The sequence below is a fragment of the Microcebus murinus genome, chromosome 9 (assembly GCF_040939455.1).
Source record: "Microcebus murinus isolate Inina chromosome 9, M.murinus_Inina_mat1.0, whole genome shotgun sequence".
NCBI classification, from domain to species: Eukaryota; Metazoa; Chordata; class Mammalia; order Primates; family Cheirogaleidae; genus Microcebus; species Microcebus murinus.
In genome coordinates, this window is record NC_134112.1 from 97,460,589 (window position 1) to 97,480,796 (window position 20,208).

Below are 20,208 nucleotides of genomic sequence, written 5' to 3' on the forward strand. Positions count from 1 at the left end.
AACTACTCTTCTAGATGCCCTGATCTCTCTTTGGACACTCCAAGGGGCTTTGACAAGCAGAGAGGCTGTGTGAGAGCCTGTGTAGACCAAAGACCCTGTGCTCTCACCCACGTGGGGTGGAAGGGAGCCTGCTCTGGGCGTGGCTGCAGGAGGCAGGGGAGGAAGAGGAGCCCAGGGCCTCCAGATAGCATGCTGTGTGCGCTCTTGGCCTGGGCTGAAGGGACTCAGGGTGTCGTCCAGCCCATAATCACTTATGTGGCTCCTCCTCCCACCCCATGTGCAGCGAGCCCGGTGCCCTTCACAGTGCCCACCACAGCCCTGCCGGGGTTGCCGGCCTCCAGGGCCCTCTGCTCTCGGAGGCAGCTGAGCTGCGGCAGTGGGGAGTGTCTGCCCGCTGAGCGGCGCTGCGACCTGCGGCCCGACTGCCAGGACGGCTCCGACGAGGACGGCTGTGGTATGTGCTGGGGGGCTGGGGGAGGCCCTGAGGACCCCACTCCTGTGTGAGCCCCACCGAGCCCTGGCCCGCCTGTCCCCCTGCAGTGGACTGTGTGCTGGCAACCTGGTCTGGCTGGAGCAGCTGCAGCCACAGCTGTGGCCTGGGCCTAGCCTTCCAGCGCCGAGAGCTTCTGCGGCCTGCCCTACCTGGGGGCAGCTGCCCCCGCGACCAGCTGCGCAGCCAGTCCTGCTTCGTGCAGGCCTGTCCAGGTAACCCTGCAGCCCAGCCTCCCCAGGAGAGCCCCTGCGCCCACAGGGAAGCTGGGCGGCACCCGCCCCCACTGCCTGCTCAGGAGCCTTCAGATGGGAAACCTGGGATGGGGCAGGCTCCTGTCCGAGATCCTTGCCAGGGAAGTGTCCTGCTCTCCTTTGGGGACCCCAGTGTCCAGCCTCCATCTCTGGGACCCTTGGGGTACAGTGCCATTCTGAGGTCTCAGCCTTGAACCCCCACAGGGGCCATCAGGAGCCCTGCTCCCCGGCCTGCCCCTGCTTTCCTGCCCAAGTCTCAGGTTCCCCGTGAGCAAACGGGTGAGCAAATGGGTAACGGTCACTGCCACCTCGAGGCGCCATGAGTATGAAGGGGGAGGCCTGTGAGGGTGTTTGGAGCCCGACCAGCCTGTACCACTTGCCCCTGGGCCCCGTGCCTGTGCTGAAGTCCTTGTTGCCCTTTTATTCTGTGAATCCAAGCGAGTGGTCCCCCACCATCTCTGTGTGTTACAGAGAGGGGCACCCCACACCGGGGGCCTCCCCAGCCCCACCTCTGGTTCCTACGTGGCTTTGGTGGTCCTACTCTTGCCGCTGCCCCTGGGGCACCCACTCCTGGGTTCCCTTGGTCCCAGCCCCTGCCCAGGCCCCGAGGGGCAGGCGCCCAGCTTCCCCCGGCCCTGCTGTCCGTAACGCAGCGTCTCCTGGGTTCCTCCCAGTGTACCTGCGTTCTGTTCTCCCCGACAGTGGCTGGGGCATGGGCCATGTGGGAGGCCTGGGGACCCTGCAGCGTCTCCTGTGGGGGTGGCCATCAGAGTCGCCGGAGGAGATGTATGGACCCTCCGCCCAAGAACGGCGGTGCCCCCTGCCCTGGGGCCTCCCAAGAGAGGGCACCCTGCGGCTTGCAGCCCTGCACAGGTGGCACAGGTAGGGGGGCCGGGCTGGGGCAGGGCAACCCAGGAGGGAGCCCCTGGGCTTGGGGTGGTCGGGGCAGGTCTCGGCCTCCTGGTGCCCACACCCACTGGTGCCCACCTCCCACCAGACTGCGGGCCGGGCCTTGTGCACGTGAGTGCCGATCTGTGCCAGAAGGGGCTGGTGCCCCCGTGCCCACCATCCTGCTTGGACCCCGAGGCCCACAGAGGTTGCAGCGGCCACTGCGTGGAGGGTGAGCAGAGCTGCACTGAGGGAGCATGCCCCACCCTAGCCGCCCTCCCTGCTGCCTGCTTTGGTGCTGAGTGCTCCCCCCCCCCCCGCCCCAGGATGCCGCTGTCCCCCGGGGCTCCTTCTCCATGACACTCGCTGCCTGCCCCTCTCCGAGTGCCCCTGCCTCGTGGGCGAAGAGCTGAAGCAGCCCGGGGAGTCCTTCCTCCTAGACAACTGCAGCCGATGGTGAGGGCAGCTGCACCGGGGGAGGGCGCCGGGCCTGGGCCCCCCACCCTGGTCCTGATGGGCTGCTCGGCTCCCTGCCCTGCAGCTTGTGTGAGAAGGGGGTGCTGCTGTGCGAACCAGGAGGCTGCCCCCTGCCCTGCGGCTGGTCAGCCTGGTCCTCCTGGGCTCCCTGTGACCGCTCCTGTGGCTCTGGAGTGAGGGCCAGGTTCAGGTGTGTGAGGCAGAAGGAAGTGGGAGAAGGAGGGTGGAGGGTGGAGGGCGGGAGGCTCAGGACCAGGCCAGCCCCGGGTGGAGGGCGGTCAGGGGAGGACAGGGGACAAAGGGGGCAGAGTAGAGGGCAGGGAGAGAGGAGAGCAGGTGCCCCAGGACTGCTCTCTCCCCAGGTCTCCCTCCAACCCTCCGGCAGCTTCCGGGGGTGCCCCATGTGAAGGCGACAGGCAGGAAGTGCAGGCCTGCCACACAGAGTGTGGCACAGGTACAGCCAGGAGCTCACCTTCCTCCTCCCAATTCCATGTCCTAGGATGGGACCCGAGGGGCAGGCCTTGAACTGGCCCTGGCAGGGGTTGTTGGGGGGGTGCTTGACGTGGATAGGCAGGGGCTCCCACCCGGATGGTGCAGGCCCAGAGCAGCCCGGCCTGGGTGGAGCGGGCGTCTACACAGCCGGCGAGGGAGGTGAGGCTGGCTGGGCTGGGGGAGGCAGGCAGGAGCACGCAGAGGCCAGATGCAGGGGCCAGACTGTTCCGTCTTCCCACGGACTGGGTGCCCCCAGGCTGTGCCGGTGCCAGCAGAGGGGTCTGCAGAGCAGGTAGAGCCTCACGGGCGTGCAGGGAGAGCTAGGCAGGGTGAGGAGGTCGTCCAGGGGGTCTGGGCAGGCTCTAGCAGCAGGAGGGAAGGAGGAGCTGGTGGAGAGTGGCTGGCAGGACAGTGACAGGTGTCCGCAGGGACTCTGAGGTTTCCAGCTCGGAGGATCAGGGAGAGCTGGTCCCGGGGCGAGGGGAGATGGGTGGTGGTCCTGTGGAGGTGCCAGCCAGGCGCAGGACAGATCTGTGGGATGTGTGCTGGGCCCGGGCTCAGCGGGGGGCTCCGCTTCTGGCTCCTGAGCACAAGAAGTGGGCTGTGGAGTGGGGGCCCCGGGGAGCCGAGGGCCAGAAGCAGCACCCTGAGCCCAGAGCAGCACTCCCTGTCCTCATGAGTCGCTCCCTGCCCACTGCCCCCAGTTTCCCAGACCTGACCCAGGCTCCCCAGCCCTGCCAGGGACCCTGTGCAATGGGCCCATCCCGATCCCCCCAGAGGTGCTGGGCTGGACGCCCTGGACGTCCTGGTCCTCCTGCTCCCGGAGCTGCCTTGCCCCTGGTGGGGGCCCTGGCTGGCGCAGTCGCTCCCGGCTCTGCCCCAGCCCTGGAGACACATCCTGCCCAGGAGACGCCACCCAGGAGGAGCCCTGCAGCCCCCCTGTGTGCCCAGGTATGTCCCAGGCACAGGGGTGCGATGAGGAGTAAAGGAAGACCCCCTTGAGCCAGTTCTAGACACCTGAGGGGGGGCGAGGGGGGGAGCATGCCTGGCCATTGTGCTTAAGCCTCTGCCCACCCGGCCGTCCCCGCAGGAAGCCGGCACACAATGAAAGTGGGCTGCCTGATGCAGTGGTCGGGACGCCCTAGAGGTGTGCACGTTGGTGGGAGCTGGAGGCTGCAGTCAAGACCCTGCATGCTACTAAACCCTGACCCTCCCACACCCATCCTGGGCCCTTTGCCTGTGTCTGTGACCCTGGGCTCGGCTCTTCCCGACAGAGCCCAGCGTCTGGGGTCAGTGGACTGCCTGGTCCCCCTGCTCGGCCCCCTGTGACGGAGGCATCCAGACCCGTGGGCGCAGCTGCTCTGGGTTGGCTCGCAGGGACCCCGCCTGCCAGGGGCCCCACAGTCAGACCAGGGACTGCAACACGCAGCCTTGCACAGGTACCAGTCCCCACCCCTTCTCCAGCCGGCCTCCTCCCCAGCTCCTGGGGATCTGGGCCTTCCCCACCCTCACCTTCACACGTCACTCACTGCCCTCTGACTCCAGGACAGGCGATGCCTTGAGCTAAGGGGAACTTTGGGGGATTTCTTGTGTCTCCTCCAGCTTGGCCTCTCCCACTTGCTGGGGACTGGGCACAGAGGCTCAGACTCTCAGCTCTTCCCTTTGCTGGGGGCAAGCCTACCTCCCTGGAGAACAGGCCCCTCCTAGGGAGTCAGGCTGGTCTTGCCTCGGGCAGGACTGCAGGGAGCAGTGCCAGCCCTTAGAAGCCCCAGCCGCCTTCCTCACTCTCCCCTGTCCTTTGAGCCCTCCTCCATCCCAGATGACTGGAGTCCTCTTGTTCTGTTCTCAAGAATATTTGCATTAAAGTAGAGCAAAGCTGTAACTCTTTACTGGTGACATTCCAGACACTGGAGCCAGCCTGAGAGGACGGGCGGGCAGGAGGGAGCTTCCTCAGGCTCTGTCCTGCCCAACAGGCTGCTGCCCAGTCACCTGCATACGTGTTCCCTTCCACCCTCCCCTCCCTCCTGCCCGTGTCGAGACCTGCTCCGTCTTCCCCTCCAGCCCAGTGCCCAGGGAACATGGTGTTCCGCTCAGCAGATCAGTGTCTCCAAGAGGGGGGTCCGTGCCCTCGGCTGTGCCTGGCGCAGGACCCTGGGGTGGAGTGCACAGGCTTCTGCGTCCCTGGCTGCACCTGCCCCCCTGGCCTCTTCCTGCACAATGCTAGCTGCCTGCCCCGCAGCCAGTGCCCCTGCCAGCTGCACGGGCAGCTCTACTCGCCAGGAGCAGTGGCTCTCCTGGACTCCTGCAACAACTGGTAGGCCACAGCTGGGGGCTGGGGCAGGGAGGGGCTGGGTGGCTCCAGAGCTAGGCAGGCTCTCTCTCTCTTTCTCACACACACAGCCTGGGGAGTCATCGTGCCCCCGTTCCCCAGGCACATCAGAGCAGCCATGGGTGCCAGGCACGGACCCTGGGAATAAGCGAATGAGGTCCAGCCTGGCCTCGGGTGGCGTCTGTTGGGGTTGCTCACCCCTTTTAACTTACGGGAAGATTAGGTCTCAGATTGATGCAGCAACTTATGATGGAACTAGAGACTAGTTCCATTAGTGGAGGGGGACCTCTCGTTTCTGCTCCCAGCCTCCTCTGTTCCTCTTTCCTGAGCATAACTCCCCACCTGGGATTCACCTGCTTTCTGCTCAGAAACCTTGAAGCGCCCAGTTCTCAAAGTTGACACCATGATCTGCCAGTAGAGGGCGCTGTAACCCACTGCCTTTTTTTTTTTTTTTCCATTTCATTTCATTTTCTTCTTCCTTTTTCTTTTCTATCCCCTGTCCCCTCCCTCAATTCCCTCCTTATTCATTTTTCTCCCTCCCACTCCTTTCTCTTTTGCGTTTCCTCTCTTGGATGCTTTCTCTTGAGCCTCCAGTATTTGGCAAACAGGTTTTAAAACATGTATTGAAAAGAACTAACAGTGCAGAAATGCACCCAGTTCACCCTCCAAGGAGAAACTCTTGCTCCTTCTAAATCCCTCCTACCTGGCCCTGTCACTCTAAGTCATTGCTAAACAGAGTTTCATAAGTTCACATGGAATAAAAAGCCTGGAAAGGCGACTCCCGGTGAAGCCAGGGGATGAAGGGACAGCACAGTGCCTGGGCATTGGGAGCTCACTGGGGGTGGCCTGGGGGCCCTGGGTGAGGATCCTGGTCACATCATGAACTTTGCAGGGGGCATGGGCAACTCACTTCACCTCCCAGACCCTGGGGTTTCTCTTATGTGGAGGACATGGTGGTCCCTGGTGTCCCGGGTCAGGCACGCGGTGGCCCCAGGGCAGGGGCTGACCGTGGCTGTGACGGGCCGGGCCTCCCGGGCTTCTCTCTGCAGCACCTGTATCTCTGGAGAGATGGTGTGCACCTCGGAGCTCTGCCCAGGTACCCGTGCTCGGGGCCCAGGCCAGGCAGCGGTGGGCCCTCGGGGACCACAAGAGACTGGGGACCCTCCAGAGATAAACTCCTGGGAGTGCTGGTGCCCAGGGAAGTTAGGGTGCGGGACGCCTCGGCCTGCTTTCACACACACTGCCGTCCCCCACCCACACCTGGCAGTGGCCTGTGGCTGGAGTCCCTGGACCCCATGGAGTCTCTGCAGCCGCAGCTGCAATGTGGGCATTCGGAGGCGCTTCCGGGCAGGCACTGCGCCCCCAGCTGCCTTTGGGGGTGCTGAGTGCCAGGGCCCCAACATGGAGGCTGAATTCTGCAGCCTGCAGCCGTGTCGAGGTGAGAGCTGGAATGAGGTCCCTGAGACAACTTTGAAGAACCTTCTAGAGAAGAGCCAAGAATATTCCCATCACCCCCGACCAAGACCCCCTGAGAGGTGCAAGAGACTTCCCTAAGAGACGCCACTAAGAGATGGTCCCCAGAGACCCCTGAGAGTCCATTCCCTAACAGAGACCCTCCATAGAGTGGCCCCAAAGCCTCCCCAGAGGCCAGCCCAGTTCCGGGCTGAATCCCGCACCCTCCCGAGGCGTGAGGTCCCCTGAGGTGGGATATGATGCTGCAGGTGAGGTGGCCAGAAGGCCCTAGGTGCCTGGGTGGGCGGAGCAGGAGATGTGCTGGGCATGGGAGGCAGGCTCTGCAATGGCTGGTGCCACCCCCAGGTCCCAGTGGGGAGTGGGGCCCTTGGTCTCCGTGTTCTGTGCCCTGTGGCGGTGGCTACAGGAACCGTACCCGAGGCAGTGGTCTGCACAGCCCCATGGAGTTCTCCACCTGTGGCCTGCAGCCCTGTGCAGGTGAGGGCTGTCCTGTGGACCCTCCCGTTCTCATCCCCGTGAACCCATGGCACTGTCAACGCCTCCCCCCCAACCCCAGCACAGCCCTGTCTCTTAGCCCTCATGCAGTCCCACAGCAGCCCTGGCCAAGCCCAGAGCTGATGCCTCTCCCAGGTTGGGAGCTCAGGGAAGAGCTGAGAGGGCTGTCAATTTCTGTGTCCCTAGGGCCAGTACCTGGCGTGTGTCCCAGGGGCAAGCTGTGGCTGGACTGTGCCCAGGGCCCTGCCTCCTGTGCAGAGCTCAGCGCCCCAAGAGGGACCAACCAGACCTGCCACCCTGGCTGCTACTGCCCACCTGGAACGCTCCTGCTGGTGTGTCCCCCTAGCCACCGTTGGGACCTCCTTGGGGCCTAGGGACTCTGGATGGCAGGGAAGGGACAGGCGGTACCTGGGCAGAGGCAGAGGCAGAGGCAAGGGTATGGGGCTTGAGGCAGGGAGACCCTGCAGAGCTAAGGAAAGGACACTACTCTCAGGGGCCACGGCCCAGCTCCAGCAGGAAGAGCAGGTGGCCCTGGGCAAGCCTCAGGCATCTCCCCCTGGACTCTGTTTCCTCCTTCGTAAAATGGTGATCTGTCTAGAAGGTCCTATGAGTCATCCCTGCTCGAGGGCTCTGTCCTCTGTGTTATCACCGGTTATTTTTAGGCTGGGCTGCACTGTGGGGTAAAGCAATCTCTCCCCTCCAGAAGCACCCAGTCTGGGAACCAGCCCCAGAGTCCCCGGGGTAAGGACAGCACCACCAAAGAGCAGGAAGTGATCTCTGCATGTGTGGAGTGGGCCGCACCAGTCCTGGAGGGCTTCCTGGTGGTGCTGCTTGACCTTCAGAGACTGGAGAGTGTGGAGAGCAGGGAGGTGGCTGGGACGTGCCGGCTGCGTGGTGGAGTTTGGACAAAGGGTCACAGAGCCACTGCGCAGCCATGGGCCGTAGTCAAGGGACAGGTTCTAGCTAGATCTGGGTCCAAATCAGGCTCTTCCTAGCAGTAGCTCTATGAGCTTTGACTGAGTAGTCTCATGCCTCAGTTCCTTCCTTTGTAAAATTGGGGTGAATCTGTGCTAGTCACAGGAGTCAGCAAGATGGTGCGGGTACAGGGCTGCCCGTAAACTTTAGTGCCTTTGACCTTGAATCGTGTGCTACGAGATGGTTGTTTCTTTTAAATTTGAATAACTTGCGTCCACACTTCCTATGCACAGAGTCTTTCTCCATTGTTATTTTGTTGATGAAAATGTGGGCTTTTCCTACTGTTGCTGTACAAATTGAATTGTGCGTCTCCTATGTTCATAGCTGCTTTCACAGGCTTTTGACAGTTTAGTCTCATGTCCTGCAATTAAAGACTGTTTTTCTCCCATACATTGGAGGGTCTGTGCCCCACAGCCCCACGGCGAGTGGTCTGCGCTTGCCTGCCGGGAGGGAGCGGGAGAGCTGTGTGTTTGCAGAAGGAGGGTGGCTGGTGTTTGAGGGGAGCCCCAGTTGAGGAACTGGGTGCCGGCTCTGACTGGGGAGGGGGCAGGCCAGGCCCACCTGGAAGCCAGAAGGTCACAGAGGGTTTTATTCCAGAACAACGTGTGTGTGCCCGCCCAGGACTGCCCCTGTGCCCACGGGGGGCGCCTCCACGCCCCGGGCAGTGCCGTGCTCCGTCCATGTGAGAACTGGTGAGTCGCCGTCTCACCCGCAATGGCCCTGGCACCTCTGGGGACCCAGCCATCCAGCCGTCCCTCCTCAGCAGCAGGGATGGTGGCTCCAGGCAGCCACAGAGAGACACGCCCCACCCTCGAGGCTGCACCTGTGCGCCCTCTGCCCACCTGTGGCAGTTTCCTGTGGCTGCTGCCACAAAGCGCCCCACATGGGGTGGGTGGGGTCTTGAACAACAGGCTGATGGGGCTCCCAGTTCTGGAGCCTGGAAGCCCAGGACAAGAAGTTGGCAGGACTGGCTGCTCCCGGGCTGTGAGGGAGGCTCTGCCCAGGCCTCTCTCTTCCGGTAGTTTGCTGGTGACCTCCGGCCCCCCTTGGCTTGTGTGAAGACATTGTCTTCTCCTGTCTGTCCACGTCGTCTTCCCTCTGTGCACGTGGTGTGCACCTTTCCTCTTCCACGCACGCGAGTTCCCCTGGATCAAGCCCCCCACCCCCGGCAGGCTCACTTTAACTCCATCACCTCTGTGACGATCCTGTCTCCAAATAAAGTCCCACACGCAGGTGCTGGGGCCAGGGCTCAAACATACAGATCGGGGGGCACAGTGCAGCCCCCAGACTCCCTGACCCTCCACTGCCCCTCCAGCTCCTGCGTCTCTGGGCTCATCACCAACTGCATCTCCCGGCCGTGTGAGGAGGGTGAGCGGGTCCCCAGTTCTGACTCTCACTGTGCTGCCCGTCGGTGGCAGCGGGGCCTGGGCGGAGGCTGGGGGAGGACGCCCGGGGCAGGCAGGGGCGTGTGCTTCCTGGGGCCTCACATCTGCTCAGCCTCTCCAGCCCAAGCTTGCTCCCTGCACCTCTCCCCCATGCATCCCCGACAGGTCAGCCCCTGTGGTCACCCTGGACCCCCTGGAGCGAATGCTCTGCCTCCTGCGGCCCTGCCCGTCGCCACCGGCACCGCTTCTGCGCCAGGCCGCCCAGCGCAGCGCCACCCAGCATGGCTCCGCTGCCCCCGCCAGCCACACTGGTGCCCCCCTGCCCAGGCCCCGAGGCCGAGGAGGAGCCGTGCCTCCAGACAGAGTGTGACCGTGAGTGCCCGCCCGCCGCCCCTGCCTGGGAGCCCAGGTGGCACCCACTGCCCCACTTTGCCCTGTGTATGCCGCTATCTTGCACCAGCCACCCCGGGCCTGGCCATGCCCTCCCCACTCCTTCCTCTGCTGCCCCCAGGAGCTGGGGGCTGGGGTCCGTGGGGGCCCTGGTCCCGCTGTAGTCGGAGCTGCGGGGGAGGCCTGAGGAGCAGGACCCGAGCCTGTGACCAGCCCCCACCGCAGGGCCTGGGCGATCACTGCGAGGGGCCGCGCGCCCAGGGGGAGGCCTGCCAGGCGCTGCCCTGCCCAGGTACTGCCACGGGTGGGCGGGGCCTGGGAGCGGAGGAGAAGCTGGAGGGAGCATGGCAGGGAGCCGACCCGGGTAGGCAGCCACACAGCTCTCGGACCTTCCTGTCCCCCCAGTGACCAACTGCACCACCATCGAAGGGGCCGAGTACAGCCCCTGTGGCCCTCCCTGTCCTCGCTCTTGTGACGACCTAGTGGTGAGTCCCACCTGACCTCTGACCTGAGGGTCACTTTACGGGAGGACAGGGTGTGGCCGTGGGCTCAGGCCTCTTTTGCCCGGCACTGGAGGGGCCGTGTGGGGGCCTGGGCTTCGGCTCACAGTGCACACCAGGCCGGCCCCCTCCCCGCTCCCCACCCAGCCCAGAGAGAACCGGCCCCACCCGGCAGCCCTTGCCTTCCAATCACCAAACATTTCTCAAGTTAAAACTGTTATTACAAAAATGGCATAGACACGTAGGAAGGGGGAAATCATCCCATCATATCCTCTGAAACTGCACGAGCACCTGGGTGTGCGGACTTGCCTCTGTGTGGGTGTTCCCTGAGCGTGCACGGACACAGACAGGGCCTGGTCCCCACGGAGCCTAGTCCAGGGTGAGGGAGACAGACACACCGCAAAGATCAGACCACGTGACAAGAGCTTCCAGGAGTAAAGTGGTGCTTTGAGGCCTCCGTGGGAGCTGTCGAAGGGAGGCTGGGAAGGCTCCCAGCCTCAGAGAGGGAGGAGGAAGAGGAAGAAGAAGAGAGGGAGGGGGAGGAGGGCCCGGCTCCCAGCCGCCCCAGGGCTCCCAGCTGCTCCCCAAACCATCTCCCATGTCCAGCCAGCTCCAGGAGGTCTGGGACATGCCTGGTTTGTAGGTCATTGGTCTGGGTCACCCACTGAACCCTGGACCCTGTCCCAGATCCACTCCCCAGGGGAGCTGAAGAGACCCTCTTGACAGGCCGCTCCTCAGGGTTGGGCCGGCTCAGAACCCCCCATGGAAACTCAGAGGCTGGCCCCTTCCCTGCCTGCCTTTCCTAAAGCCTCAAGTGACAAAACGGCGTCATGCAGCAAGCGTCTCCTTTCTCCTCCTCCCTCCCCAGCCTCCTTGTTGGGTCACCTTCCCTCCAGAGTAGGCTGTGACTCCCTGAGACACCCAGTCCCAACCCTCAGGCCGTCTTTCCGCTGACCAGAGCCCTCTCTTGCTGTCCCCCAGCACTGCGTGTGGCGCTGCCAGCCTGGCTGCTACTGCCCACTGGGCCAGGTGCTGAGTGCCGACGGGGCCGTCTGCGTGGGGCCGGGTCACTGCAGCTGCCTGGACATGCTGACCGGACAGAGGCACCGTCCGGGGGCTCAGCTAGCCAGGCCTGACGGCTGCAACCACTGGTGAGGGGTGGCGCATGGCAGGAGGGGTGCCAGCTGGAATAGTCCCGCCTCGTGTCTATGCTTCTGAGCTCTCCGAGTCTCAGCTGATGGTCACGTTAGCCTCCCACAGTCCCCGAGAGGGTGTGTGGGGCAGGTACCATGACCCGTCTGATAGGTGGCGCTCGGTGTGTCCGCTGGAGGTGGGCGAGTGCTGGGGGTGGGGACAGGAGGGACAGCAGATGTGGCGTTTGCTTCCTGTCTGGCCACGCAGTGGGTGGCAGGGTATCTGCAATCCCTCCGCAGTAGAACACACCAGCCAGTGACATCTGAGGACAACTCAGGGGGACAGGGAGCCCGCTCTAGAGGGGCTGGAGAGCAGGGAGAGGGGCATAGACCCTAAATCTTGGAGGGAGGGAACCAGAGCGTGTAGGGGTGAGGGGAGGGGAGAGGCAGCCAGGAATGTGCAGGGGGTGGAGCGCGGGCCAGACTGAGCTGCTGCCTCTTCCTCCCTCCCCGTGTCTGCTTCTCCTGCCCAGCACCTGCCTGGAGGGGAGGCTGAACTGCACAGAACTGCCCTGCCCAGGTACGCGCCCAGCTTGGAGGGAGGAGAGAAGTGGCCCCGGTCACGGAGGGGGCTGGGCCTGGGGGAGGGCTGGGCTGCACCCAGAGCCTGCTTTCCTCACAGTGCCCGGCGGCTGGTGCCCATGGTCGGAGTGGACGGCGTGCTCCCAGCCCTGCAGGCGCCAGACGAGGACCCGATCCAGGGCCTGCGCCTGCCCCGCTCCTCAGCACGGGGGTGCCCGGTGCCCCGGGGAGGCTGGGGAGGCAGGGGCCCAGCTTGAGAAGGAGTCCTGCCCCAGCCCCACCACCTGCCCAGGTGTGATGCCCCCATGAGTTCTGCGCCCCACAAAGGCCCCCAACCTCTGCTCCAACCCCAATAACCTGGGGCTTCCCGGGCCTCCTAAAGCGGATGCGTTTCTCTCCCTGGCACAGTGGACGGAGCCTGGAGCCCCTGGGGACCGTGGTCTCCCTGCGACCCGTGCCTGGGGCAGTCACAACGGAGCCGGGAGTGCAGCCAGCCCCCCACCCCTGAGGGAGGGAGGCCTTGCCCTGGGGGCCACACACAGAGTCGCCCTTGTCAGGACAATTCCACACGATGCACAGGTGAGGGCTTTGGAGAGGTCTGAGAGGCCCTTCTGAGTCTAGGGGATGCTGACTTTGGCCTCTGACCCCCCAACACACACACGTATCACCCTCTTCAAAGGACAGTGCCCATGGACCTGGGCAAGGTGGCAGGTCTGAGCAGGGGGTGGCTGAGGCAGGAGGGCTGGTCACCTGAGTGACCCTCAGGGTAGCCCCTCAGCACCCACCCTCTCTGCTTCCCTCTTGCATAGACTGTGGGGGTGGCCAGAGCCTGCTCCCCTGTGGGCAGCCCTGCCCCCGCTCCTGCCAGGACTTGTCCCCCGGGAGTGCGTGCCAGCCAGGCCCGACCGGCTGTCAGCCCCGCTGCGGGTGTCCCCCCGGCCAGCTCTCCCAGGACGGGCTCTGTGTGCCCTCGGCCCGCTGCCGCTGCCAGTACCAGCCTGGAGCCCGGGGTCAGTGCCTCCTCACCCCACCCACCAGCCCCCAGCCTCGCAGCCACCCTGCCTGGCCCGGCGCTGCTGCCCGTGGGCCAAAGCCTGGGCTGCAGGATGGGAAGGGGCAGCCACCTCTCCAGGCTTTAGTGTCTGTTCCTGCCGAGTCCCAGGGCTGGTCCAGGCTAGAGCTTCCACCGCCCTTGGCAGGACACAGGGCGCCATGGGGTGGCAGCTGATAGGGAGGGCAGTAGTGGGGTAGGAGGAGGGCTTGATGGAGGTGCTGAGCCGTCTGGAGTCATCACCCCGACTCCTGTGCCCCTTAGGGATCCCCGCGAACCAGAGCCGGTTGGCAGGGTCTGGGCTCAGCTCCTGGGAGAGCCTGGAACCCGGAGAGGTGGTGACTGGGCCGTGTGACAACTGGTAAACCAAGAGGGGGTGGGTTTTGGAGCCGGGCGGCAGAGCCTCCGGGGAGTGGGCCGGGCCCTGACTCTGAAGCCCCCTTCCTCGTCCCCAGCACCTGTGTGGCAGGCATCCTGCAATGCCAGGAGGTGCCCAGCTGTCCCGGCCCTGGGATGTGGGGCTCCTGGGGCCCCTGGGAGGACTGCAGCGTTTCGTGTGGGGGAGGGGAGCAGCTGCGCTCCAGGCGCTGTGCGCGGCCCCCCTGCCCGGGGCCTGCCCGCCAGAGCCGCGCGTGCAACACCTGGGTCTGCAGAGGTGAGCCCCTGCCAGTCTAGGTCCCAACACTCCCACTGACCTTTCATGCCCACCCAGCCTTGCCCCTGGTTCATAAGTGCGTCCTGGGCTCTCTCTCCCCACCCCTGCCACGTCCCTCCCCCGCCAGAGATGGGCAAGAGGCAGCGGAAGCAGCCAGGCGTGGGGGCCTGTGGGAGCCGGGGCAGGGGCTGGGCACTGCCCCCAGGGCACAGAAAAGGTGGGCTCAGAGGCAGCAGCGAGGGCGTGGGCGGGCGCCGGGCACTGACACGCCGTTGCCTCAGAGGCAGGCTGCCCGGCCGGCCGCCTGTACCGCGAGTGCCAGCCCGGCGAGGGCTGCCCCTTCTCCTGCGCCCACGTCACGCGGCAGGTGGACTGCTTCTCCGATGGCTGCGAGGAGGGCTGCCACTGCCCCCAGGGCACCTTCCAGCACCGCCTGGCCTGTGTCCAGGTCAGAACCCAGCCAGCCAGGAGCCTGGAGCCCTGTCCACACCTCACCTGTCACCCTGTTACCTCTGGGGACCCTGTGGCCTCTGGACCAGTCACCCCTCCCTCCCATGACCCTAGACAGCACATGGGCTCAAGAGGCTGTCAGGGCCTCTGCTGCCGGTGCCAGGGGCAGGCAGAGTTAGAGCCCCCAGGGGGCAGGAGGGCGACACAGCCTCCCAGGGTCCCTGGCTCCCAGGGAATGGGGACCACCCGCCACCCGTGGACACTGCCTGGGTGCTGCTCTCCTCCGGCACGTCTCGGCTCAGAGCTGGCCGCAGGGCCTGATGCTGCCCCCACTGAGTGTTGCCATGTGTCCTGGCAGCGGGTTCCTGCCAGGCTCCCACGGCTTCCCCCACCCCCCAGCCTCACCTCCCTCGTCCTCCACCACAGGGACATGGGTTTTCACTGCCCCTCTTTTCCCTGTCGCACCCCTCACCTTCGCTCTACCTGGCCCAGACTCCTCCGTCTCCAGCTGTGGGTCCAGATGACAGGCATATGCCAGTTCTGCTCTGCTCAGCCCGACGGGCACGCAGGGATTCCCTTCCCAGTCCCGAGGCTGGCATCCCGGTGGCCTCCCCCAGCCAGAGGTCCAGAGTGCCATGGCCAGAGGCATGGCGGAGCAGCCACCTGGTGCCACCCCCTCCACACAGAGATAATGACAGTGAGCCCCAGAGAGGGGAAGGGACACACAAAGGTCCTGCAGACAGTTAGTGGCAGAGGTAGTCCCAAACTCAGACGTCCAGATTCCTGGCTGAGGCTCCTTCCACCTCCTGCCGAGTCCTGTCCTCTAAGGGCCCCTGTTGACACCTGCTTGTGTCCTGCTAGGCGCTCTGTGCGGGGGAGGGGGCTGGGTGCTTGGGTCAAGCCTGTGGCCCACGCACCTCTTGGGGGTCGTTAAGGTGAACAGCCCCATTGCTCCCAGAAATGCTTTCCTGGGGCCAGAGCCCTCCTCCGGGTCCTCGACCGGCCCTCCCCCACCCGTCCCCAAGGCTCTCTGGAGGATGGGCCCTGTGCCAGCATGCTGTCTTCTCTGCCCGCCCCCCCAGGAGTGCCCCTGCGTGCTGACAGCCTCGCTGCTGTGGGAGCTGGGAGCCGTGGCCGGCAACCCTGGGGCGCAGCACCCTATTCTGGGAGCCGGGGGTCAGCCCCTTGGGCCTGGAGATGAGCTGGGCTCAGGCCAGACACTTCGTACAGGCTGCAGCAACTGGTGAGGGGGACAAGGGTGGCGGCTGGGCTGGGAAGGGTGGGGGAGACTTTGGTTGAGGGAGAGGACAGCAGGCGGTGGGGGGGGGCGCCCTGGTCGGCCCCTGCCCCCCACCTGGCCTGGGCCAGCCCTGGCTCTGCCTCCTCACCCTTTGGGAACAAGCCCCTTGCCCACACCTTTTGCCTGGTCCCTCCTGCCTGCGCCTCACCCCGACACACTCTCCCCAGCTCCTGTGTGCACGGGAAGCTGTCCTGCTCCCTGGAGGACTGCTCCAGGACCCCCGGGGGGTTCAGTCCCTGGGGCCCGTGGGGCCCATGTTCCCGCTCCTGCGGCGGGCTGGGCACCCGCACCCGCAGCCGCCAGTGTGTGTTCCCCATGTCCACCCCCGGTGGCCAGGGCTGCCATGGGCCCCCCCAGGACCTCGAGTACTGCCCCAGCCCGGACTGCCCTGGTAAGGACAGCAGGAGGGTGCTGGGCAGGGCCGGGCTAGGAGGGTGCTGGGCAGGTGTCTGGCTGGCCCTTTGTCCTTTCCTGTCTGTCCTTCCCTGTTGCTGTCTCTGGATCTTTCGTCTTCTCACCTTCTAGCCCTAGACTTCTCTGCTGTTCAGGTACACTCAGCCAACATTTCTGGAGCTCTTGCCAAATGCTCCATACTGTGTGCTTGGGGGGTGAGGCCCCTGACCTTGGGATCCAGGGGCTCAGACAACCCATTTCAGCATATGGTGAGCCCTGTAGGAAGGCACATGTGCTGTGGAAAATCAAGGAGGGAGAGAATTCTCCTGGTGGGGGCAGTCTAGGAGGACTTCCTGGACAGCATCCAAGGGGTGTTGAGGGATGGAGAAAGCTTTGCCGAGATCGGAAGAGAAGGAGTGCAGGTAGCAGGAACGGCTTGAGCAAAGGCCTGGCCCCTGCCAGGAAGTGCTGTGCGTGGGGCCTGGAGCGTCCACGGGAGCCCCAGCTGGGGGAAGGCTGGGCTAGACAGGAGCGCCAGCCACCAGCCTGGGCCTGCTCCTGGGGCACTGAGGGCTTGGAGCCATTTCTGAGCAGCGTTTTCTTTGGCACAGGGGCTGAAGGGTCCACCGTGGAGCCAGTGACAGGCCTTCCAGGTAGCCCCAGAGGCCCTGCACCTCTCCCCTGGCCTCCCTTGGGGAAGAGCAAGCCCAGGGCCTCCTCCCCCAACCCTGCTTGCTGAGGAGGCCGAGCCCAGGGCTGACTCATCAGCAGGTGCCCCTTCCTCACCCCCACAGTCGGCTGGGGCCCCTGGTCCCCGTGGTCCCCCTGCTCTCGAAGCTGCACAGACCCGGCTCAGCCTGCTTGGCGCAGCCGCGCCCGCCTCTGCCTAGGCAACTGCACCTCGGGGACCTCCTCACAGGAGCGCGCCTGCAACCTGCCTGTGTGCACAGGTGCGCCTTCCAGCCTTGACCTCTGACTCATTCTAATCCCACGCCGGTGTCCAGTCCCCAGCCCCAACACCTGATGCCCCTCAAGCAATTCCTGGTTTCTGACGCTGACATCTGGGCTTCTTTGCCGACCCAGCAGCTGGGGAGCCCCGCCAGCTTCCCACCAATCGCTGGGGCCTCACCCATGTGTGCGCTGAGCACTCTCCCAGGTCCTCCCCCGATCCCCTGGCAGCTCTGTATGTCTGGGATTACTGTCCCCTATGAGAAAAGGGGGAGACTGAGGCCCAGATGCCAAAGCCACACAGCAGTATCAGGTGCAGAGTGGGGGCCTCTGGATGAGGTCACAGCTGGCCGGTGGAGAGGTCGCACTTGAGCTGGAGTGGGTGGAGAGGCCGGGCGGGTCCCAGGCGGCTCGGGCAGGTGAGAGGGAATCCTCTTTGTCCGCAGAGGTGCCCCTGTGCCCCGGCCCTGGCTGTGTGGCCGGGAACTGTTCCTGGACCTCCTGGGCCCCGTGGGAACCTTGCTCCCGCAGCTGCGGGGTGGGCCAGCAGCGCCGCCTGCGGGCGTACCACCCCCCTGGGCCCGGCGGGCACTGGTGCCCCGACATCCTTACCGCCTACCAGGAGCGCCGCTTCTGCAACCTGCGTGCTTGCCCAGGTGAGGTGGGCTGGGGAGGACCAGGGTGTGCCCCAGGCCTTTCCCTGGCCCTGCCCCGTGGGAGGTCCCTGGCATCAGCAGCCCCTCCCAGGCACCCGCGTGTCACTTCCATCTCATGCCCTGGACCCTGGCCCAGGCTCAAGGGACGGGGGTGGGGGAGGGCCCCCTACCTGAGCCAACCCCTCATGTAGCCATTTTCTGTCCCACACAGTGCCCGGGGGCTGGTCACGCTGGAGCCCCTGGTCCTGGTGTGACCGGAGCTGTGGCGGGGGCCAGTCCCTGAGGAGCCGCAGATGCTCGAGCCCCCCACCTAAGAACAGGGGTGCCCCCTGTGCCGGGGAGAGGCACCAGGTCCGGCTCTGCAATCCCATGCCCTGTGGTATGGCAGTGGTGACAGCCACCTCTCATCCCTCACTTCATCCCCACAAAACCATGGGATGGGAGGGAGACAGGCTGCCACCTCCTCAGCCAGTTAAGAAAGCTGGGCCCCACAGGTGTAGATGCTCGCCAGGCCCTGGGCCTGGCGTTGGGCAAGGACTCCCTGTGTGTGTCATCTGTGCCAAGGCCCAGGGGCCCACCCCTGCCCACCCCAGCCTGGGGGAAGCTCCTCCTCTTGGCTTCCCCACCCTGCAGTTCCTGAAGAGCCACCAGCCCTGTCGGGATTTTCAGGGGACTTGACAGCGTCAGTCAGGCGCGTACCCGGCGCTGTGGGATGCAGACTGGGCCGGGCAGGCCATCGAGAGCCCTGTGCCCCACTCCCCATCTCCCCTAAACTCCAGCACCTTCTGTAATTGGTCCTCCTGAGCTCCCCAACCCCAGGGGCCCGGGTTAGCCCACCCACCCCGGACAGGAGAATGTTGGCTTTTGAGGAGCACAGATTCAGTCCAGCTCGGCATCGACTGGGTGCCAGGCTAGGTGCCGAGAAGTCACAGGTAGGTGAGAGGGACTCACTGCTTAGTATGGTGCAATCCCAGGTAAGGGGTCCCCACAGGGCACGGGGAGGGGTTCTGAACCCTGGGCCTCAGGGCCTTCCTGACTCTGGGCCTCCCTGTCTGCACAGAGGCGGGCTGCCCCGCAGGCATGGAGGTGGTCGCCTGTGCCAACCGCTGCCCCCGCCGCTGCTCAGACCTCCAGGAGGGAATCGTGTGTCGGGACCAGGCCTGCCAGCGGGGCTGCCGCTGCTCCCAGGGTAGGTGCTGCCTGGCCCTTCAGGCACGGCGCACAGCTCGGTGGGAAGGTGGGTGGGGCCCAGAGGTGCCAGCGCCAGCCCTTGGGGCCGCCTCCCCACAGGCTCCCTGGAGCAGGACGGGGGCTGCGTGCCGGTCGGGCACTGCGAGTGCACAGATGCGCAGGGCCACAGCTGGGCCCCCGGGAGCCAGCACCAGGACGCCTGCAACAACTGCTCGTGCCAGGCCGGGCAGCTCTCCTGCACCGCTCAGCCCTGCCCACCTCCTGCCCACTGCGCCTGGGGGCGCTGGTCAGCTTGGAGCCCCTGCAGCCACTCGTGTGGCCCTGGAGGGCAGCAGAGCCGCTTCCGGTATGGGGCTGGGCGAGGCTGGATATCCCTCGGCCTCCCTCTGGCATAGAGGACCTGGGTCCTGCCCTCACCAGTCACGTTGCATGCCCCTGTGCCCCGACCCAGCTCTGTCCCTGGTTACCTCAGCCTTTCCTTAGATCTGTACTCCATGCCCACCCTGGGGTTTCTGGGTGGGGTGCATCACCAGGAGATGGGGGAGTGATGGAGGCCGTCTCTCACCTCCTCTGCTCCGGCCCTGCCCAGGTCCTCCACGTCAGGCTCGTGGGCCCCGGAGTGTCGGGAGGAGCAGTCCCAGAGCCGGCCCTGCCCTCAGCCCCCGTGCCCGCCCCTGTGCCTGCAGGGTGCTCGCCCCCGCGCCCTGGGGGACAGCTGGCTGCAGGGCAAGTGCGGGCAGTGGTAAGTGCAGGCCGGGAGGGTGGCCGGGACCATCCTTCTGGAGAGCAAGGTCCTGAGTCCTGGCTCCCCCCAGTTCCTGCACCCCAGAAGGCGTGATCTGCGAGGACACCGCCGAGTGCACAGGTCTGGGAGTCATCGCAGGTCCCCCCAACCCTCTTAGCCACGTGCCTTGCCTGCCATGTGCTCTGTCCCATGGTCCCCCCTCTCCTCCAGCCCACTGCCAGCCCCTGGGCCATGAAGGTCCCACCCAGCCCTCTGGCCTTTGCGCCCTCTGCCTCCCCCAGCCTCACCTGTGCCCTCCCACAGTGCCTGCGGCCTGGACGCTGTGGTCCCCCTGGTCCGACTGCCCTGTCTCCTGTGGAGGTGGAAACCGGGTCCGCAGCCGGGCCTGTGTGGCCCCGACCCCTAGCCAAGGGCCCCCAGCCTGCCCGGGCCCCGACACCCAGACCCAGCGCTGCGGGGAGCAGCCTTGTGTGCGGCTGCTGGAGGCCTGCTCCTGGGGCCCGTGGGGGCCCTGCTCCCGCAGCTGCGGCCCCGGCCTGGCCTCCCGCCCTGGGGCCTGCCCCTGCCTGCTAGCCGAGGCCGACCCCACCTGCAACGGCACCTTCCTCCACCTGGACACCCGGGCCTGCTACCCAGGGCCCTGCCTGGGTGAGTGTGCACGGGAAGTGAAGCCCCTTCCCTGTTTTCCCACGTTGGGACATTCAGGGAATAATACATATTTTCTCAGCTCCCAGGAGATCCCCCCAAAATGTACCTATATCTCTTGCCTGTGCCCCCTCTAACAATTTGCTCTGTTTCCTTTCCTCTTCCCACCATTTCTTCCCTTTGGCAGGTGGGAGGGAATCCGGCCGACTGGGCCTTTCTGGGTCCCTCACGCCCCTCTCCTGTGCAGGGTCTTGGCAGGGCAGGGCTGAGCGAGGAGGGCAGGCAGTGGGGGGGCCCCAGCTGACGCCCCC

At 65.4% G+C, this 20,208-nt stretch overlaps 1 protein-coding gene across 1 annotated transcript in view; it reads left to right on the forward strand.

Annotated features, from left to right (window-relative positions):
• Positions 1–20,208, forward strand: part of SSPO (SCO-spondin) — a 52,016-nt gene that overhangs the window by 23,594 nt on the left and 8,214 nt on the right. The window contains 38 exon segments of the mRNA XM_076006767.1: positions 284–454; positions 541–705; positions 1,447–1,626; positions 1,742–1,864; positions 1,959–2,088; positions 2,174–2,299; positions 2,472–2,563; positions 3,379–3,552; positions 3,876–4,040; positions 4,663–4,915; positions 5,980–6,026; positions 6,198–6,368; positions 6,749–6,880; positions 7,085–7,230; positions 8,471–8,565; positions 9,189–9,241; positions 9,424–9,630; positions 9,770–9,940; positions 10,054–10,133; positions 11,130–11,299; positions 11,815–11,861; positions 11,964–12,155; positions 12,272–12,442; positions 12,673–12,873; positions 13,179–13,275; positions 13,370–13,569; positions 13,851–14,017; positions 15,102–15,262; positions 15,487–15,710; positions 16,324–16,365; positions 16,507–16,662; positions 17,107–17,316; positions 17,528–17,695; positions 18,377–18,505; positions 18,607–18,853; positions 19,097–19,249; positions 19,323–19,372; positions 19,556–19,900. Coding sequence (XP_075862882.1) covers positions 284–454; positions 541–705; positions 1,447–1,626; positions 1,742–1,864; positions 1,959–2,088; positions 2,174–2,299; positions 2,472–2,563; positions 3,379–3,552; positions 3,876–4,040; positions 4,663–4,915; positions 5,980–6,026; positions 6,198–6,368; positions 6,749–6,880; positions 7,085–7,230; positions 8,471–8,565; positions 9,189–9,241; positions 9,424–9,630; positions 9,770–9,940; positions 10,054–10,133; positions 11,130–11,299; positions 11,815–11,861; positions 11,964–12,155; positions 12,272–12,442; positions 12,673–12,873; positions 13,179–13,275; positions 13,370–13,569; positions 13,851–14,017; positions 15,102–15,262; positions 15,487–15,710; positions 16,324–16,365; positions 16,507–16,662; positions 17,107–17,316; positions 17,528–17,695; positions 18,377–18,505; positions 18,607–18,853; positions 19,097–19,249; positions 19,323–19,372; positions 19,556–19,900 — 5,811 coding nt within the window.